This window comes from Argentina silus, assembly GCF_951799395.1.
Source record: "Argentina silus genome assembly, chromosome: 16".
Classification (NCBI taxonomy): Eukaryota; Metazoa; Chordata; class Actinopteri; order Argentiniformes; family Argentinidae; genus Argentina; species Argentina silus.
In genome coordinates this window covers 18,434,660-18,448,750 of record NC_139670.1, presented here as the reverse complement: position 1 = coordinate 18,448,750, position 14,091 = coordinate 18,434,660, and the positions used below count along the sequence as shown (strand labels likewise).

General features: G+C 41.9%; 3 protein-coding genes across 3 annotated transcripts; all 3 read left to right on the top strand.

The window, feature by feature from the left end:
- Positions 1–644: 644 nt before the first annotated feature.
- LOC310817589 (uncharacterized protein) lies at positions 645–2,418 on the top strand (the record flags this gene model as incomplete). Its single annotated transcript, XM_083688227.1, has 4 exons — positions 645–693; positions 837–920; positions 1,088–1,195; positions 1,924–2,418. 4 exons carry the CDS (start codon positions 645–647, stop codon positions 2,331–2,333), a joined length of 651 nt encoding a protein of 216 aa, XP_083544353.1. The 3' UTR covers positions 2,334–2,418.
- A 2,105-nt stretch (positions 2,419–4,523) lies between these two features.
- LOC310817588 (uncharacterized protein) lies at positions 4,524–6,404 on the top strand (the record flags this gene model as incomplete). Its single annotated transcript, XM_083688226.1, has 4 exons — positions 4,524–4,583; positions 4,794–4,863; positions 5,030–5,137; positions 5,953–6,404. 4 exons carry the CDS (start codon positions 4,524–4,526, stop codon positions 6,360–6,362), a joined length of 648 nt encoding a protein of 215 aa, XP_083544352.1. The 3' UTR covers positions 6,363–6,404.
- A 4,087-nt stretch (positions 6,405–10,491) lies between these two features.
- On the top strand, positions 10,492–12,619 carry LOC310817587 (uncharacterized protein; the record flags this gene model as incomplete). Its single annotated transcript, XM_083688225.1, has 4 exons — positions 10,492–10,550; positions 10,766–10,842; positions 11,010–11,117; positions 12,027–12,619. 4 exons carry the CDS (start codon positions 10,492–10,494, stop codon positions 12,434–12,436), a joined length of 654 nt encoding a protein of 217 aa, XP_083544351.1. The 3' UTR covers positions 12,437–12,619.
- Between the last annotated feature and the right edge of the window lie 1,472 nt (positions 12,620–14,091).

Here is a 14,091-nt window from a genome sequence, read left to right as displayed (position 1 = left end):
GGGGGGGGTTTCAGCTTGCTGACAGCCTGGAGGATGTGGCTGGGGGGAGTGATGGGAGAGAATTTAGCTTCCTGACAGCTTGGGGTATGAAGCTTTTCGTGAGTCTGGTGGTGTGGGCACGGAGGCTCCTATACCTTCTTCCAGAAGGCAGGAGGCTGAACAGACTGTGTGCGGGGTGGCTTGCGTCGCTCACAATCGAGGTACCTTTTTGGGTGAGGCGGGTGGAGTAAGTCTCTTGCAGGGAAGGGAGTGGGGCACCAATATTTAAACATGCAACAGAATGTAAAGAAAGTGAGACAAAGAAAACATTTGGACAACAGCTTCCCTAAAGCAAGGTTCAAACTAAAAGCAGTCATAGCCATTCCAGTGGATTTTGTCACAGTGGCACAATTCCTTAGAGAAAACTCTGTCCTGTGTAGCTATGAAAAGCTGCTTATTTTACAGATGAGATCTAATGTTTCAATGTTTTCGTAGTTTGTCTCATATTCATGTTAAATGTATGAATTTAACTGTTGGCACACAATCTGCACATGTTACAAGGAGAGAAGCATACTGTAGGTGTCAGATGACAGGAGGCAGACAGGGCCCAGAGCTCGTAGGCTCCCCTGCGTTGTGGGGGCGTGTCGTATGGATTCTCTGGAACCATGGTTGAATCGATCATAACATCTCACAGGACATACCTGGTGGGAAAAGGTGTGACTTTTGTTCTCTGGAATCAGATAAGGAAACTGTTGATTTCCTCAGAAATCTTTGAAACATTGCCTGGAAACTCAAACAATAGACCTGTCTGGGAGCTACAGTATAAAATCAGTGCTCTGCTCTACACTCCTCGCCAGCGCACCCAGCACCCAGCACCCAGCACCCAGCACCCAGCACCCAGCCAGCCTACACTGCACCACAGAGGAACAACACCAATCCAGGTAAAGACACAGTACAGTACCTGTGCAATAAAAAACCACCAACATTTTCATATGTTCTGTTTTTATAAGAGTGTCTACCTTTTAGAGTGTTGTAGCACTTGGTTTTCTATTTGCATTTGTAGCATTTCTCTCTCCCAACCTTGTTAACTCCATCTCTCTCATTGCAGCAGACATGGGAGCAGCTGATTCACACAATATTTCAACCACTGACAGTCATGATAGTATTGGCGTTGGTTCAAGTAGCATCGTCGCGGGCAACATTTCTATAACCAAAGGTGAGTAGAACGCTCCTACTCCAGAACGTGTTCAGCAGGAGAGAGACAGATATAGATATAGATATAGATATAGATATAGATATAGATACAGATACAGATACAGATATCAGATATAGATACACAATGCATAACTAACTGTATATCAACCAAATGCAAACCTAGATAGGCTATTATTCTGAAAACAATTTACTATGAGGTCTTTTAGCTCTCTGAAGGTCTTAGGATTAGTAAGTATTAGGCTTTTGAAAAAAGCAAACAACATGCTTAGTGCTGAGTGTTGCCTATGTTGTCTGAAGTACAGTAGCCCAACAAAGCTATTGTACCAGGACTCAAAACTGAGTGTGCTGGAAAACCCTGCCAGTGGTAGGTCAGATTTAGAGTTATGGTGCTCAGTGGAATTTCCTGTTTGTTTTTTTTAACTCTAAAGATCTAACTTTTTATATATATATATATATATATATATATATATATATATATATATATATATATTTACAGACTAAGCCTTAATGTCAATAGCTTTCTGTGCTGTTACCCTGTCTGAGCCTGCCCCCATCTGAGATATTACCCATGTCTGTATTTGTATATTACTGCTTACCTGTAGGCCTACCCTTGTTGAATATGTACTGATGTGTCCCCTGTTTTCAATGCAGTGTTTTTAAACCTAAAGCGAATTTGTCTCTGTGCAGTGACTCTCATTTCCTCTTGTGTGCTTTCTTTCTTTCTTTCAGCTGCACCGGTGCGCTGTGCTGCACCTGCACCTGCACCCAATGTCCATGTGGCCAACGCCACATGCAGCATAGTGCATCTCTTCTACAAGGGAGAGAAGATGGCTGTCTGTCACCTCATCCAGGGGACAGCCCTCAAACATGGCGAGGCAGCAGGCTCCATCCTCATCCAGCCCGGCGACTACATCGAATGCCCCATCTTTGAGGACCTGTACGTCACAGGTTTCAATGTGAGTGCCCACCAACCGTTCTGCTGCCCTGACCAGTGCCCTCTGTTCGACAACTTCCTGGCAGAGAATGCTCAGGGTGTGCACAAGTCTTGCATCATCACCGCCTGCGGGGGGGTGAAGTTCGCCAAGACCGGAGAGATCTGGGTGGATGAGGCAGGGGAAGACTACGCCCCCCAACAGTGATGCCACCAGAGGACCCTCCTATAGGCTAACACACCTCTTATGTCACAGACTAAACCTGATCCATTAAATCACAGTTCAATAAAAAGGGCTCCTCTTGCCGTCTGTAGTATGAAAGATGTTTCTCAGGGTGTATGGCATAAATCAGCAATGTAATCAAACTGCTTATTTCTTGAATAATATATATATATATATATATATATATATATATATATATATATATATATATATATATATATATATACACATGTTTTGTGTGTGTGTGTGTGTGTGTGTGTGTGTGTGTGTGTGTTTGAGCAAACTGATTTCACACAAAATTTTTCAATTTGTTCTAAATCTAAGCAACCTGCCCTACAGTGAGTAGTCTGGCCTACACACATCAGTTTTTCAAAGGCCTTGGGCAGTTAGCCCAGATGTGACATACTGAAAATTAGAAATGTATATTTGGAGCGCAAGATTCAGCCTTGCACAGTAGGTTCACATAGGCTACATTATGCCCCACTCTCTCTCTTCTCCTATGCAGCAGACCTGGGTTCAAATAAAATTAGAAAAATACTTTTCAGATACTTAGCTGTGCTTGATTAAGTTTGCCTGGCACAGTAGAATCAATGGAACGGTCTGAAAAGTGCAACCCCCCCCCATTTGGCACTCCAGGCAGGCTCAAGCAAACACTGATTATTTCAAATGCTCTTCAACCAAGGTCTGCTATAAAGTGCAGTGCCCTGCGTAAGTAATGGGAAGTTCAAAGGATTGTTGACCAAATACTAAACGTGTGCTTAATTTGGATATGTATGAAGATTTGAATCTTTCCCATTACTTTTGGTGCCCTGAAATAGGAGGACTATGTATAAAGTGTAATTTGTGATAGGTGAAACCAATGCTTCACTGTCCCATTACTTACAACACTCCTATTTACTGCTCTGCCTATATTGGTGCAAAATATTATCAAAACGGTCTTTGCACATGGTTTTATTGATGTGCAGTGCTCTTTTGCGGAAGCAAATTGGGGTCTTCAGTTTGTGATTAGAGTGAACTTGTTGATTAAGCTTGGTTTAGTAGTTAGCTCAGGTCAGTTGAATTGAGGCCCAACCACCTATGAAGTCAAAAACTAATATTTTCAGGTATGCATTCTTTCCCCACTGTAATTACTGTATGAAATGATAAGATTCAAATGAGTTGATCACATAAGAAGTTATAAACATGGAAATAGTTTGGCTGTGAATGAAAACACACATTTATTGTCATACACAGTCCAATTGCTTAAATTGTTTGATACATCCACATGATATCAAAGTCAAAGTCAAAGTGGCTTTAATGTGAATTCTTCACATGTCAAGACATACATAAGAATCGAGAGGACGTTTCTCACTCTCCCATGGTGAGACAGATAAAGTGCCCAGGCACAACAGATAAGACAAGACATACTAAAAGTAAAACATTCAATAAAAATAATTCAAACAGTGCAAAAAGAACAGTCAGTAGAGACAGTAAATAGCAGCCAAATACTGTGTATTCTGTGTACAAATAATAATGCAATAGTAGATTATAACAATAGAATAGTAGATTGTCCAGAGTCCGTAGTGTTTTTAGGGGGGGGGGGGGGGGGGGCTGAGGGGTTGGGAGGGGGGGGGGGGGGGTTCAGCTTGCTGACAGCCTGGAGGATGTGGCTGGGGGGAGTGAGGGGAGAGAATTTAGCTTCCTGACAGCTTGGGGTATGAATCTTTTCGTGAGTCTGGTGGTGTGGGCACGGAGGCTCCTATACCTTCTTCCAGAAGGCAGGAGGCTGAACAGACTGTGTGCGGGGTGGCTTGTGTCGCTCACAATCGAGGTACCTTTTTGGGTGAGGCGGGTGGAGTAAGTCTCTTGCAGGGAAGGGAGTGGGGCACCAATATTTAAACATGCAACAGAATGTAAAGAAAGTGAGACAAAGAAAACATTTGGACAACAGCTTCCATAAAGCAAGGTTCAAACTAAAGGCAGTCATAGCCATTCCGGTGGATTTTGACACAGTGGCACAATTCCTTAGAGAAAACTCTGTCCTGTGTAGCTATGAAAAGCTGGTTATTTTACAGATGAGAGCTAATGTTTAAATGTTTTCGTAGTGTGTCTCATATTCATGTTAAATGTATAAATTGAACTGTTGGCACACAATCTGCACATGTTACAAGGAGAGAAACATACTGTAGGTGGGAGATGACAGGAGGCAGACAGGCCCCCAGAGCTCGTAGGCCCCCTGCGTTGTGGGGGCGTGTCGTATGGATTCTCTGGAACCCTGGTTGAATAGATCATAACATCTCACAGGACATACCTGGTGGGAAAAGGTGTGACTTTTGTTCTCTGGAATCAGTTGAGTAAACTGTTGAGTTCTCAGAAATCTTTGGAACATTGCCTGGAATCTCAACCAATAGACCTGTCAGGGAGCTACAGTATAAAATCAGTGCTCTGCTCTACACTCCTCACCAGCGCACCCAGCACCCAGCACCCAGCACCCAGCCAGCCTACACTGCACCACAGAGGAACAACACCAATCCAGGTAAAGACACAGTACAGTACCTGTGCAATAAAAAACCACCAACATTTTCATATGTTCTGTTTTTAAAGTGTGTCTACCTTTTAGAGTGTTGTAGTACTTGGTTTTCTATTTGCATTTGTAGCATTTCTCTCTCCCAACCTTGTTAACTCCATCTCTCTCATTGCAGCAGACATGGGAGCAGAACATTCACACAATCGGTCAACCACTGACAGTCATGATAGTATTGGCGTTGGTTCAGGTAGCATGGTCGGGGGCAGCATTTCTATTACCAAAGGTGAGTAGAACGCTCCTACTCCAGAACGTGTTTAGCAGGAGAGAGACAGATATAGATATAGATATAGATATAGATATAGATATCAGATATAGATACACAGTGCATAACTAACTGTATATCAACCAAATGCAAACCTAGATAGGCTATTATTCTGAAAACAATTTACTATGAGGTCTTTTAGCTCTCTGAAGGTCTTAGGATTAGTAAGTATTAGGCTTTTGAAAAAAGCAAACAACATGCTTCGTGCTGAGTGTTGCCTATGTTGTCTGAAGTACAGTAGCCCAACAAAGCTATTGTAGCAGGACTCAAAACTGAGTGTGCTGGAAAACCCTGCCAGTGGTAGGTCAGATTTAGAGTTATGGTGCTCAGTGGAATTTCCTGTTTTTTTTTTGCTTTTGACAACTCTAAAGATCTGACTTTATATGTATATATATATATATATATATATATATATATATATATATTTACAGACTAAGCCTTAATGTCAATAGCTTTCTGTGCTGTTACCCTGTCTGAGCCTGCCCCCATCTGAGATATTACCCTTATCTGTAATTGTATATTACTGCTTACCTGTAGGCCTACCCTTGTTGAATATGTACTGATGTGTCCCCTGTTTTCAATGCAGTGTTTTTAAACCTAAATCGAATTTGTCTTCCGTCAAACAATAACCCCCCCCTGTAAAAAAAAAACAGCTTCTGCCTCATTCATGTTGTCAGTTCAATACTTTCTTCAGAAAAGATCATATTGACCAGGTTTCTCTCAGCACTGTTCAATGACTCTCATTTCCTCTTGTGTGCTTTCTTTCTTTCTTTCAGCTACACCGGTGCGCTGTGCTGCACCTGCACCTGCACCCAATGTCCATGTAGCCAACGCCACATGCAGCATAGTGCATCTCTTCTACAAGGGAGAGAAGATGGCTGTCTGTCACCTCATCCAGGGGACAGCCCTCAAACATGGCGAGGCAGCAGGCTCCATCCTCATCCAGCCCGGCGACTACATCGAATGCCCCATCTTTGAGGACCTGTACGTCACAGGTTTCAATGTGAGTGCCCACCAACCGTTCTGCTGCCCTGACCAGTGCCCTCTGTTCGACAACTTCCTGGCAGAGAATGCTCAGGGTGTGCACAAGTCTTGCATCATCACCGCCTGCGGGGGGGTGAAGTTCGCCAAGACCGGAGAGATCTGGGTGGATGAGGCAGGGGAAGACTACGCCCCCCAACAGTGATGCCACCAGAGGACCCTCCTATAGGCTACCACATCTCTTATGTCACAGACTAAACCTGATCCATTAAATCACAGTTCAATAAAAAGGGCTCCTCTTGCCGTCTGTAGTATGAAAGATGTTTCTCAGGGTGTATGGCATAAATCAGCAATGTAATCAAACTGCTTATTTCTTGAATAATAAATATATATATATATATATATATATATATATATATATACATGTTTTGTGTGTGTATGTGTGTGTGTGTGTGTGTGTGTGTGTGTGTGTGTGTGTGTGTGTGTGTTTGAGCAAACTGATTTCACACAAAATTTTTCAATTTGTTCTAAATCTAAGCAACCTGCCCTACAATGAGTAGGCTGGCCTACAGACATCAGTTTTTCAAAGGCCTTGAGCAGTTAGCCCAGATGTGACATACTGAAAATTAGAAATGTATATTTGGAGCGCAAGATTCAGCCTTGCGCAGTAGGTTCACATAGGCAACATTATGCCCCACTCTCTCTTCTCCTATGCAGCAGACCTGGGTTCAAGTAAAATTAGAAAAATACATTTCAGATACTTAGCTGTGCTTGATTAAGTTTGCCTGGCACAGTAGAATTAATGGAACAGTCTTAAAAGTGCAAACCCCGCCCCATTTGGCACTCCAGGAAGGCTCAAGCAAACGCTGAAAGTATTTGAGATTATTTAAAATACTTTTCAACCAAGGTCTTCAATGAAGTGCAGTGCCCTGCGTAAGTAATGGGAAGTTCAAAAGATTGTTGACCAAATACTAAACATGAGTGCTTAATTTGGACATTATATGAATCTTTCCCATTACTTTTGGTGCCCTGAAATAGGAGGACTATGTATAAAAAGTGTAAATTCTGATTGGTGAAACCTATACTTCACTGTCTTACTTACACAGGCCATTGTAGCTTCATTGTAACACACGTGGGGCTCTATTTTCAGCTGGCACTGATAAAAAACGTACCGTCCAACAAAACACAAAGATTTTAATGTTTTTTTTGTCAAGCTCAGTTGAATTGAGTCCTGACTACCTATGAAGCCAGAGACAAACACCTTCGTAGCAGAATGCGTTCATTCCTGTGCTTTTTCCAACGTATGGAATGATATGGTTTAAAGGACTGCTTGGTAAAATTGCCAGGCTACAGAATTTCATAATGCAAGGATATACACTAGGCCAACTTCCATATATTTTGTAGAGGATACACTGGTGGTATGCAGGATTATCCCTGACAACTGCTGTGGCCTTTATGATCAAATAAGTGTATGTTTTCGCTTAGTGGTAATGATTGAACAATGGATAATTGCCAACCGTCTGAACACTCCCATTTACTGCTCCGCCTATATTGGTGCAAAGTTTGTGTTGATTATGGCAGACGCACTTTGCGGTGGCACCAAATTATCAAAATGGTATTTGCACATGGTTTTTGTGAAAGCAAATTGGGGTCTTCAGTTTGTGATTAGAGTGAACTTGTTGATTAAGCCAGGTTTAGTTAGCTCAGCTCAGTTGAATTGAGCCCCAACCACCTATGAAGTCAAAGACAAATATTTTCAAGTATGCATTCTTTCCCCACTGTAATTACTGTATGAAATGATAAGGACTTGATCACATAAGAAGTTATAAACATGGAAATAGTTTGGCTGTGAATGAAAACACACATTTATTGTCATACACAGTCCAATTGCTTAAATTGTTTGATACATCCACATGATATATTTAAACATGCAACAGAATGTAAAGAAAGTCAGACAAAGAAAACATTTGGACAACAGCTTCCATAAAGCAAGGTTCAAACTAAAGGCAGTCATAGCCATTCTGGTGGATTTTGTCATAGTGGCACAATTCCTTAGAGAAAACTCTGTCCTGGGTAGCTATGAAAAGCTGCTTATTTTACAGATGAGAGCTAATGTTTAAATGTTTTCGTAGTGTGTCTCATATTCACGTTAAATGTATGAATTGAACTGTTGGCACACAATCTGCACATGTTACAAGGAGAGAAGCATACTGTAGGTGGGAGATGACAGGAGGCAGACAGGCCCCAGAGCTCGTAGGCTCCCCCGCGTTGTGGGGGCGTGTCGTATGGATTCTCTGGAACCATGGTTGAATCGATCATAACATCTCACAGGACATACCTGGTGGGAAAAGGTGTGACTTTTGTGGAGTTCTCTGGAATCAGTTGAGTAACCTTTACCTTATACGGAATGGAGTTTGCTCAGCTGAAATAATGGGGGAGTGCACACAATGTATATAAAATAGGACTGGGCAATATTTGGGCAATATTTGGACAATATTTTTCTCAGGATGTGTGGCATAAATCAGCAACATGTTTTCAAAGGCCTTGGCAGTTAGCCCAGATGTGACATACTGAAAATTAGAGGTGTATATTTGGAGCGCAAGATTTAGCCTTGCGCAGTAGGTTCACATAGGCTACATTATGCCCCACTCTCTCTCTTCTCCTATGCAGCAGACCTGGGTTCAAGTCAAATTAGAAAAATACATTTCAGATACTTAGCTGTGCTTGATTAAGTTTGCCTGGCACAGTAGAATCAATGGAACGGTCTGAAAAGTGCAAACCCCCCCCATTTGGCCCTCCAGGCAGGCTCAAGCAAACACTGATTATTTCAAATGCTTTTCAACCAAGGTCTGCTATAAAGTGCAGTGCCCTGCGTAAGTAATGGGAAGTTCAAAGGATTGTTGACCAAATACTAAACGTGTGCTTAATTTGGATATGTATGAAGATTTGAATCTTTCCCATTACTTTTGGTGCCCTGAAATAGGAGGACAATGTATAAAGTGTAATTTGTGATAGGTAAATCCAATGCTTCACTGTCCCATTACTTACAACACTCCTATTTACTGCTCTGCCTATATTGGTGCAAAATATTATCAAAACGGTCTTTGCACATGGTTTTATTGATGTGCAGTGCTCTTTTGCGGAAATTGGGGTCTTCAGTTTGTGATTAGAGTGAACTTGTTGATTAAGCTAGGTTTAGTAGTTAGCTCAGCTCAGTTGAATTTAGCCCCAACCACCTATGAAGTCAAAAACAAATATTTTCAGGTATGCATTCTTTCCCCACTGTAATTACTGTATGAAATGATAAGATTCAAATGACTTGATCACATAAGAAGTTATAAACATGGAAATAGTTTGGCTGTGAATGAAAACACACATTTATTGTCATACACAGTCCAATTGCTTAAATTGTTTGATACATCCACATGATATCAAAGTCAAAGTCAAAGTGGCTTTAATGTCAATTCTTCACATGTCAAGACATACAAAAGAATCGAGAGGACCTTTCTCACTCTCCCACGGTGAGACAGATAAAGTGCCCAGGCACAACAGATAAGACAAGACATACTAAAAGTAAAACATTCAATAAAAATAATTCAAACAGTGCAAAAAGAACAGTCAGTAGAGACAGTAAATAGCAGCCAAATACTGTGTATTCTGTGTACAAATAATAATGCAATAGTAGATTATAACAATAGAATAGTAGATTGTCCAGAGTCCGTAGTGTTTTTAGGGGGGGGGGGGGGGCTGAGGGGTTGGGAGGGGGGGGGGGGGGGGTTTCAGCTTGCTGACAGCCTGGAGGATGTGGCTGGGGGGAGTGAGGGGAGAGAATTTAGCTTCCTGACAGCTTGGGGTATGAAGCTTTTCGTGAGTCTGGTGGTGTGGGCACGGAGGCTCCTATACCTTCTTCCAGAAGGCAGGAGGCTGAACAGACTGTGTGCGGGGTGGCTTGCGTCGCTCACAATCGAGGTACCTTTTTGGGTGAGGCGGGTGGAGTAAGTCTCTTGCAGGGAAGGGAGTGGGGCACCAATATTTAAACATGCAACAGAATGTAAAGAAAGTGAGACAAAGAAAACATTTGGACAACAGCTTCCATAAAGCAAGGTTCAAACTAAAGGCAGTCATAGCCATTCCGGTGGATTTTGACACAGTGGCACAATTCCTTAGAGAAAACTCTGTCCTGTGTAGCTATGAAAAGCTGGTTATTTTACAGATGAGAGCTAATGTTTAAATGTTTTCGTAGTGTGTCTCATATTCATGTTAAATGTATAAATTGAACTGTTGGCACACAATCTGCACATGTTACAAGGAGAGAAACATACTGTAGGTGGGAGATGACAGGAGGCAGACAGGCCCCAGAGCTCGTAGGCCCCCTGCGTCGTGGGGGCGTGTCGTATGGATTCTCTGGAACCATGGTTGAATAGATCATAACATCTCACAGGACATACCTGGTGGGAAAAGGTGTGACTTTTGTGGAGTTCTCTGGAATCAGTTGAGTAAACTCTTGAGTTCTCAGATATCTTTGGAACATTGCCTGGAATCTCAAACAATAGACCTGTCAGGGAGCTACAGTATAAAATCAGTGCTCTGCTCTACACTCCTCACCAGCGCACCCAGCACCCAGCACCCAGCACCCAGCACCCAGCCAGCCTACACTGCACCACAGAGGAACAACACCAATCCAGGTAAAGACACAGTACAGTACCTGTGCAATAAAAAACCACCAACATTTTCATATGTTCTGTTTTTATAAGTGTGTCTACCTTTTAGTGTGTTGTAGTACTTGGTTTTCTATTTGCATTTGTAGCATTTCTCTCTCCCAACCTTGTTAACTCCATCTCTCTCATTGCAGCAGACATGGGAGCAGATCAATCATGCAATTTTTCAGGCACTGACAGTCATGATAGTATTGACGTTGGTTCAGGTAGCATGGTCGGGGGCAACATTTCTATAACCAAAGGTGAGTAGAACGCTCCTACTCCAGAACGTGGTCAGCAGGAGAGAGACAGATATAGATATAGATATAGATATAGATATATATATATATATATATATATATATAGATATAGATATAGATACAGATACAGATACAGATATCAGATATAGATACACAATGCATAACTAACTGTATATCAACCAAATGCAAACCTAGATAGGCTATTATTCTGAAAACAATTTACTATGAGGTCTTTTAGCTCTCTGAAGGTCTTAGGATTAGTAAGTATTAGGCGTTTGAAAAAAAAAAAAAAACATGCCCAGTGCTGAGTGTTGCCCATGTTGTCTGAAGTCCAGTAGCCCAAACAAAGCTATTGTAGCAAGACTCAAAACTGAGTGTGCTGGAAAACCCTGCCAGTGGTAGGTCAGATTTAGAGTTATGGTGCTCAGTGGAATTTCCTTTTTTTTTTTTGCTTTTGACAACTCTAAAGATCTGAATTTATATGTATATATATATATATATATATATATATATATATATATATATATATATATATTTACAGACTAAGCCTTAATGTCAATAGCTTTCTGTGCTGTTACCCTGTCTCAGCATGCCCCCATCTGAGATATTACCCCTGTCTGTAATTGTATATTACTGCTTACCTGTAGGCCTACCCTTGTTGAATATGTACTGATGTGTCCCCTGTTTTCAATGCAGTGTTTTTAAACCTAAAGCGAATTTGTCTTCTGTCAAACAATAAGAACCCGCCCCCCCGTAAAAAAATAAAAGTCACTCCACTACAACAACCTCTGCCTCATTCATGTTGTCAGTTCAATACTTTCTTTAGAGAAGATCATATTGACCAGGTTTCTCTCAGCACTGTGCAGTGACTCTCATTTCCTCTTGTGTGCTTTCTTTCTTTCTTTCTTTCAGCTGCACCGGTGCGCTGTGCTGCACCTGCACCTGCACCCAATGTCCATGTGGCCAACGCCACATGCAGCATAGTGCATCTCTTCTACAAGGGAGAGAAGATGGCTGTCTGTCACCTCATCCAGGGGACAGCCCTCAAACATGGCGAGGCAGCAGGCTCCATCCTCATCCAGCCCGGCGACTACATCGAATGCCCCATCTTTGAGGACCTGTACGTCACAGGTTTCAATGTGAGTGCCCACCAACCGTTCTGCTGCCCTGACCAGCGCCCTCTGTTTGACAACTTCCTGGCAGAGAATGCTCAGGGTGTGCACAAGTCTTGCATCATCACCGCCTGCGGGGGGGTGAAGTTCGCCAAGACCGGAGAGATCTGGGTGGATGAGGCAGGGGAAGACTACGCCCCCCAACAGTGATGCCACCAGAGGACCCTCCTATAGGCTAACACACCTCTTATGTCACAGACTAAACCTGATCCTTTAAATCACAGTTCAATAAAAAGGGCTCCTCTTGCCGTCTGTAGTATGAAAGATTTTTCTCAGGGTGTATGGCATAAATCAGCAATGTAATCAAACTGCTTATTTCTTGAATAATAAATATATATATATATATATATATATATATATATATATATATATATATATATATATATATATATATATACATGTTTTGTGTGTGTATGTGTGTGTGTGTGTGTGTGTGTGTGTGTGTGTGTGTGTGTGTGTGTGTGTGTGTTTGAGCAAACTGATTTCACACAATTTGTTTCAATTTGTTCTAAATCTAGGCAACCTGCCCTACAATGAGTAGGCTGGCCTACAGACATCAGTTTTTCAAAGGCCTTGAGCAGTTAGCCCAGATGTGACATACTGAAAATTAGACGTGTATATTTGGAGCGCAAGATTCAGCCTTGCGCAGTAGGTTCACATAGGCTACATTATGCCCCACTCTCTCATTATGCCCCACTCTTTTCAAATAAAATTAGAAAAATACATTTCAGATACTTCGCTGTGCCTGGCACAGTAGAGTCAATGGAAGTTTGCCTGGCACAGTAGAATCAATGGAACGGTCTTAATAGTGCAAACCCCGCCTTATTTGGCATTCCAGGCAGGCTCAAGCAAACACTGAGATTATTTCAAATACTTTTCAACCAAGGTCTGCTATGAAGTGCAGTGTCCTGCATAAGGAATGGGAAGTTCAAAGGGTTGTTGACCAAATACCAAACATATGTGCTTAATTTGCACATGTATCAAGATTTGAATCTTTCCCATTACTTTTGGTACCCTGAAATAGGAGGAATATGTATAAAGTGTAATTTCTGATTGGTGAAACCAATGCTTTACTGTCCCATTACGTACTACAGTCCAATTTACTGCTCTGCCTATATTGGTGCAAAACATTATCAAGTATTTATTGCTGTGCAGCGGTCTTTGTGGAAGCAAATTGGGGTCTTCAGTTTGTGATTAGAGTGAATTTGTTGATTAAGCCAAGTTTAGTAGTTAGCTCAGCTCAGCTGAATTGAGCCCCAAGCAACTATGAAGTCAAAGACAAATATTTTCAAGTTTGCATTCTTTGCCCACTGTAATTACTGTATGAAATGATATGGTTCAAAGGACTTGATCACAAAAGAAGTTATAAACATGGATATAGAATAAAAACACACATTTATTGTCATACACAGTACTATTGCTTAAATTGTTTGGTACATCCACGCGATATATTTAAACATGCAACGGAATGTAAAGAAAGTGAGACAAAGAAAACATTTGCACAACAGCTTCCCTAAAGCAAGGTTCAAACTAGAGGCAGTCTTAGCCATTCCGGTGGTTTCTGCGTGTCTTGCAGACATTTCTGCTTGGATGTCAGCCCACCACCTCAAGCTCAACCTTAACAAGACTGAGCTGCTCTTCCTCCCTGGGAAAGCCTGCCCTCTCCAAGACTTCCCCTTCACAGTCGAGATATCCACTGTGACCTCCTCCCAGACAACCAAGAATCTTGGGGTGATCCTTGACTACCACTTGTCCTGTGCGGCGCACATCACACCGACAGCGCTCTCCTGTAGATTCTTCCTTTA